Source organism: Loa loa, assembly GCF_000183805.2.
Source record: "Loa loa unplaced genomic scaffold supercont3.1, whole genome shotgun sequence".
In the NCBI taxonomy this organism is placed as follows: Eukaryota; Metazoa; Nematoda; class Chromadorea; order Rhabditida; family Onchocercidae; genus Loa; species Loa loa.
The window spans coordinates 104,114-110,746 of record NW_018108181.1 but is presented as its reverse complement, the minus strand read 5'-3'; the positions used below and the strand labels follow the sequence as shown (position 1 = coordinate 110,746).

Here is a 6,633-nt window from a genome sequence, read left to right as displayed (position 1 = left end):
GCGCGATGAGACAGCATCAGCAACCACATGTACAGCAATTCCCTTTTCGAGCATATCAAGCGCTGTATGCAAAACACACACATGCGTTTCAATGCCACATAATATCACAGACTGGGATGATTCAAGTATTTTGATCACAGATGGAATGCACATGCTGAATCTCTTCTTCTCAAAAACTGGTATATTATGTTTGTTTAGGTCCAATTCCGACACTGTATGTCCAAGTCCTAAAGAAAAAATTGAGTTCCACTGATTGAAACTATGGGGAAAACTCGTTTGTAGTTGTGGCTCGTAATCCCTTAAGCATCACTTTAGAATTACAGCACTCAAAACAACGCGCATGAAATGGTCTTCAACGCGCTAGGACCACACTGTTTAACGACAATCCTTTAAACTGCAGATCAAGAACCTGGGAATTCCTACTCAGATATACTTCACCTTTTGGATACTGTTCAGTGGCAATGACTTTCATATCAAGAAGTTTCGCAGCCATAATAAGGCGTTTGCTGACTTGAACAATTTCCTCAAAATACTTGATACTGTACCTGCAATTTAGGAAGAATCCAGCCATAAACCATATACTTTCCTGACCCTTCTGCTATTGAAGACAAAGAAAAAGTGAATGTTTAGATGCGAATCGACTCTAATAATAAAATTACCTGAACTTCTCCTGCATATCACAAATAAGTAATGCTGAGTCTAAGGACGACAATCGTGAAACAGCACGCGGAACAGCCATTTCTTTCCCTTTACAAATGTATCTCTGCGCCACACAAACCAAACAGGAGTATTCCCCACCACGATCACTCCAATCAGTATCAAAAAACAAAGCAAATAGAACGTGAGTACTTGTAGTCTGAGAAAAACTCCATGACTTTGTAATACCTAGCCTCCAAACGACAGTAATAACAGAATGATACCATGACTAAGTCTCAACCACCAGTTTTGCCTTCTTTAAATACAGCATGTACCCACTATCACATTCTTTTCCATTATACGAACTTCGGCAAGACATAACCTACGCAGTTTTGGAGTATAGTATACCTTTTTCAGAATAGCTTGGTAACTTTCCCAACACCTCAACAGAAAAATTTTATCGACAGCACGAAACATGAAGATGCGGTACAAACCATTTTAAAAAATAAATTAAAAAGTAAATCATCTCGCCATCGAGTGATAGATGTAGTATGCTGGCGCATATTAACAATTTTGTTTCCATGTCAGTATAAGAATCGGGTAAATACTCAACACGAGATCAACAAAAACCCACAAGTTCGACATCAAACTAAAAACTCATTACTGCAACTAATTCACTGTTTGAGCAACTTCTACTCAATTCCACAATTCAAAATTCAGGTTGATGAGCGGACCGTGGGTAACTACCAAAACTTAACAAATGCGAATTAATCAACTTCCTCCATCCTTGATGCATCTTCTTCGGCACCAACTAGGTTTGGGACACATTCATCCTTCTCACCAGAAACAGATGCAACTGCTTCTTCTTCTTCATCTTCCGTAATATCAAGCCCCAGCTGAAAAAGTGTGTTTTCTGACAAGTGTTAAATAAGAGACCCAATTCCCACGCAGCCCTTAACGCCTCCTTCTTAAACCATCGAACCTACCTTGATCATACGATATATCCTCGACGCATGCAGTTGCGGATCTTCAAGAGAAAAGCCAGAAGAAAGCAAGGCGGTCTCGAACAGTAAAACTACTAGGTCTTTTACAGTTTTATCGTTCTTGTCTGCCTCGACACGTTCCCGCAGTGCCCTGAAAACAAACCGATAAAGTTAATTGAAAAGGTCAATCCTAATGAAAAAGTCCCATAAACACAACCAACGTACTTAATTACAGAATGATCAGGATTGATTTCGAGGTGTTTTTTGGCAGCCATATAGCCCATCGTCGAAGAATCTCGCAATGCCTGCGCTTTCATAATCCTCTCCATATTAGCAGACCATCCGTACTCAGACGTGACAATACAACACGGAGATGAGACCAATCGATTGGATACAGCAACTTTCTCCACCTACAATGTATTATTACACGAAAACATTAAAATCAAAGTGTCCACAACTGCAAAGAAATTGACAAAACCTTTAATTCTATAGCTTGCACCACAAAGACTCATCTCTCAAACCCACAGAACTGAACTGACCCCTCCTACTTCTGCACTTTATGTTTCATACGCACCAAGACCTTGGCAGTACTCTACGCATTACGGAAATCAGATAATTTGTTAATCCATTATTATGTACCTTTTTTCCAAAATGTCCTTCATAACTTTGCACAGATTCTCAAATTTAACTTTGTCTTCCTCGAATTTCTTCTTCTCCTCCTCACTTTCAGGAAGTTCAAGACCTTCCTTCGTGACTGAGACCAGTTTCTTCCCATCATATTCCTTCAACTGCTGTACACAGTACTCGTCTATCGGGTCGGTCATGTAAACTACCTGCAAAAATTTGTAAACAATGAAGAAAACTGCAATGACTGTTTCAAATGACCGTATCACAAACCTCGAAACCGCGTCTCTTCACACGCTCCACGAACGCAGAGCTGGCGACCGCTTCTCTGGATTCACCAGTAATAAAATAGATCTGCTTTTGGTTCTCTTTCATACGGCTGACATAATCCTTTAGTGAAGTCATTTCCTCACTGGATGCTGATGTGTAGAATCGCAAGAATTCAGAAAGTTTCTTACGATTGGTCGAATCCTCATGGATACCGAGCTGCAGTTAATTACGTGTTAGCAGGAAGAGTAACATATCACATCCACCATCTACTTTATACGCAGAAGAAAACGCACCTTTATATTCTTCGAGAACTGTTCGTAGAACTTCTTGAAGTTATCTTTGTCTTCCGCGATTTCATCGAACAGTTCGAGGCATTTCTTCACCAGATTCTTGCGGATGACCTTCAATATTTTGGACTGCTGCAACATTTCGCGCGAAATGTTCAGCGGCAAGTCTTCGCTGTCAACGACGCCCTTGATGAAGTTCAAATATTCCGGCATCAGCTCGTCACAATTCTCCATGATGAACACTCGACGAACATAGAGCTAAACAGAGAGTACATAATGCCGTCGCTCAAAAATTGTACAATCTTAATTTCTTCCGTTAAAATTATATGCATCCTGAATGCCTCCGAACAAACCTTAATAGCATTCTTCGTCTTCTTATTCTCGAACAAATCAAACGGCGCACGCTGTGGTACAAACAACAAGGCGCGGAATTCAAGCTGGCCTTCAACTGAGAAATGTTTGACTGCAAGGTGATCTTCCCAATCATTCGACAACGACTTGTAGAACTCCGCATACTCCTCGTTGCTTATGTCATCGGGATTCCGAGTCCAAATAGGTTTCGTCTAAATGAAAAGCCTTCAAAATCAATTCAACCGAGCGACGTACAACATATATGCTACCCAACCAAACTCACGTAAGGTGAATCAGCTATATCACTACCTAAATTTTCTAGTCCTACCTTGTTCAGTTCCTCATCTTCGTGGTACTTCTCCTTGATTTTCTTTTTCTTCTTGTCTTTCTCCTTCTTATCTTCATCCTCATCTTCCCCAACATCCTCAATTTCACCCTCCTTTTTCTCCTTGTCTTCGTCTTTCTTTTCGTCCTCCGCTTCATCATCAGAAACTTCCTTATCACGTTCTTTCTCCACAGTAAGTTTAATCGGATACCCGATAAACTGTGAGTGCTTCTTCACGATCTCTTTTATGCGACGCTCCTCAAGATAATCCGTCTGGTCCTCCTTGATGTATAGTGTGATTTTGGTGCCACGGGTAAGTTCCGGATCGTTCACCTGTCGAATAATAAAGGAACCTAAAAACACACTTCCATAATTCCTCAGTAGTTTCTAGCGTGTAACTACAACTAATAAATGCATTCACTTCGACAGATAATTAAACTACCTCCGGCAGACGACTCCCACTGGTAACAATCATCATCATTGTGCTTGGAAGCCACAACAACCTTATCCGCGACCAAAAATGCGGAGTAAAACCCAACACCGAACTGTCCAATCATGGAGATATCAGCACCAGCCTAAAGTACATAATTGATATAATGAGTAAAACCTGAACTGAATGCAATCAAAACTCGAATGTTAGAAGACAAGGCATACCTGAAGAGCTTCCATAAACGCTTTCGTACCAGATTTAGCGATCGTGCCCAAATTATTAACCAAATCTGCTTTGGTCATACCAATCCCTGTGTCCATAATGGTCAGCGTTTTATCAGCCTATAAGAACTTAGGTAGAAGACCAACTATTAATAACCAGTGCAAAAGGCCCGACTGCTTCAAGTCTGATAAGCAGTTTGATTCTGAAAAAGAAATACGGTGCACCAACAGTAAGGCTTGAGAAACACAACGGAGATGTCAAAATTACCTTATTCGGGGTAATCTTGATGTATAGCTCTTTCCCACTTTCCAATTCGGCCGGTTCGGTAAGTGCCTGATACCGAATCTTGTCGAGGGCATCCGAAGAGTTTGAGATCAGTTCACGAAGGAAGATCTCCTTGTTGCTGAAAAGGGACAAAGAGTATGAAATCCTGAACCAACGTCCACTAACACAGTGCAGGTAAATTTCCTCTTCAACAGTAAAGAAGACTACTGACCTGTAAAATGTATTGATAATAAGACTCATTAGCTGGGCGATCTCCGCCTGGAACGCGAACGTTTCGCCGTTCATTTCTTCCGACATTGTTGCTGGTTTTCGTCAGATTATCAGAAATCCTGCACGCAAGAGCTGAAATTTGAAATTAGAAGTGCATATAAGATATCATTACGTGGGTAGTGACCTCGTATTGTCTCATGTCTTGCTCCCACCTTACAATTAGCCACTTCACTGCCTTAAACAATTACCCCACAACCCGCCAACATACCACATTAGGACAGCAACGCCCATAACAACCTCCACCACCCCCCCTCCAACAACAACCGAACCACCCCAATCTACTCCATCACCCCTCACAGCAAATACCACCACGCTACTGTGTTCCCAAGATCCGAGTATACGCTTTTATACCATCCGGCCCTAGGAATGTTCTAGAACCACTGGTAGGCGGTGCTTGTAATGACGACGACCAATGAATGAATGGTGCGATATTTGGCCGAGGTCGGCAATAGAATGTTCTGGAAGATTCTGTAAGGGATTTCGAGGGTATGCACATTTGAGGGGGATGGAACATTCTAGAAAATTCTCGGAGGTGTGTATGCATATGGAGTTACTTCCTCTCAAGCAGTAAAGTTCCATTTCCAAAGGGGGTTCGGGGATATTTCATTTGTCGGGGAAAGTTTCGTAGCAAGAAAACAGGACATGGTTTATGCAACATTCGGATGCGTAGTGCGCGCGCGAACTGTTAATGTCCGAAACCTTTTTCCGGTTGTTGTGGCCCAATTAATGCTAAGATTGGATGCAAATGTTTTTTCTGTAGAAGTTGGAGCAAATAATGCAGTAAGCAAGATTACTGGACGGTTATCAATCCTTCTTCATCGCCGATGCACTTCAAGATAACAAATCGCATTCACGTGAAGTGAGATTTAATGGGAAGTTATGATAGAAGACTGTTTTTCAGGTAACCCTTCTCCCCTCTTCATACAGAGTAAATTTTGTCTTTGAATTACTGACGGAAAATAATATTCAATAGAAGTAATATGCCAATGCTGTCTAATATCCAAAGAACTAAATCTCGAATTGAGACCTTTTCTCTTTCGTTCGCTTCATTTTAATTAATGCTATCAAATTTCATTTGTGTTGTGCACTTATACCGTGAGATGGTTATGAATTTTATGTTAATGTGAGAGGCAATTTGAATCTTGCAAGATAGCAACGATTGGCAAAGGAGATGTTGCTATCACTAACCTCACGTATTCAATGTTTGTGTAACACCAGTAATGAAAGCGGTATGTTCTCCCAACAGGCATCGCTGTAATTCTCTCCAGAACAAATAACTTTATTTAATCTACCAAAAAACAAAGCCGGAAAGAGTTGATGAAAATAAAAAGTAACATCATTAAAATCACAGTACACGTCTGCAGTTGGGAGAAGCAAACGGATGTTTGCGTAAATGTTGCTACCTGTTTTAATCATATTTGGACCGCAGATACATTCATTTCAAAGGTATATTCGTAAATATATTCGAAAAAAGAAAAATCTTAACAACGTAAGAATATTACTGCAGCATGAATGGGAAAAAAGTAAAAACCACGACGAAACATATTAGAAAGTGAAATATGCGTTTTCGATCAGATATGTCAGCGAATCTCAGCAAAATCTGCTGTGATCGCCACAGAAAATGATTCTGCTCATAATGGTGGGTTTAAAGTATCGAAAAAGAGACCTAAAACCCTAACAGTGAGGACCGAAGCAGGATTTCTGATAATTTGTCACTACTTACAATTTTGAAATTTAACCATCACTGACATGAGACCCAACAGCTGAAAATCATAGCTCCTAGTTGCAAAAGAAGGTGAGGCTATGTCCTTTACATTGTGAACTGTGCTAAAAAGAGCGACTTTTCCAAACCAAATAGCGCAACTCTTTGACTGAAAATCGGTCTTCTTGGATCAAAGGTTTTTTCATCTCTCAAGAAGTCACGCTTCTCATATAGTTATTATATTAAAA

General features: G+C 40.5%; 2 protein-coding genes across 4 annotated transcripts; both read right to left on the bottom strand.

Annotated features, from left to right (window-relative positions):
* Positions 1-304: 304 nt before the first annotated feature.
* On the bottom strand, positions 305-739 carry LOAG_00074 (hypothetical protein; the record flags this gene model as incomplete). The annotated part of the gene is made up of 2 exons (XM_003135615.2): positions 305-545; positions 660-739. The coding sequence occupies 2 exons, from the start codon at positions 737-739 to the stop codon at positions 353-355; spliced, it is 273 nt and encodes a 90-aa protein (XP_003135663.2). The 3' UTR covers positions 305-352.
* Positions 740-1,291: 552 nt separating this feature from the next.
* LOAG_00073 (heat shock protein 90) lies at positions 1,292-5,019 on the bottom strand. Of its 3 annotated transcripts, XM_020445336.1 has the most exons (12): positions 4,625-5,019; positions 4,396-4,531; positions 4,131-4,247; positions 3,919-4,051; positions 3,480-3,829; positions 3,154-3,363; positions 2,807-3,058; positions 2,517-2,729; positions 2,259-2,452; positions 1,845-2,029; positions 1,623-1,770; positions 1,292-1,532 (listed from the first exon to the last, which is right to left on the bottom strand). In XM_020445336.1, exons 1-10 carry the CDS (start codon positions 4,708-4,710, stop codon positions 1,933-1,935), a joined length of 1,788 nt encoding a protein of 595 aa, XP_020307536.1. In that variant the 5' UTR covers positions 4,711-5,019; the 3' UTR covers positions 1,292-1,532; positions 1,623-1,770; positions 1,845-1,932. The 3 variants fall into 3 exon arrangements, with proteins under 3 accessions (XP_020307536.1, XP_020307535.1, XP_020304194.1); XM_020445335.1 differs by having other exon boundaries at positions 1,623-2,029; XM_020445334.1 differs by having other exon boundaries at positions 1,292-1,770.
* Between the last annotated feature and the right edge of the window lie 1,614 nt (positions 5,020-6,633).

Excerpts from the sequence above, each read along its gene's own strand:
- LOAG_00073 (XM_020445335.1), bottom strand. The coding sequence starts at position 4,710 with ATGTCGGAAGAAATGAACGGCGAAACGTTCGCGTTCCAGGCGGAGATC. Across the intron at positions 3,830-3,918 it reads GTGGGAGTCGTCTGCCGGAG|GTTCCTTTATTATTCGACAG; the intron begins GTAGTTTAATTA and ends GTGTGTTTTTAG. Across the intron at positions 2,030-2,258 it reads AAGGACATTTTGGAAAAAAG|GTGGAGAAAGTTGCTGTATC; the intron begins GTACATAATAAT and ends AATACATTGTAG.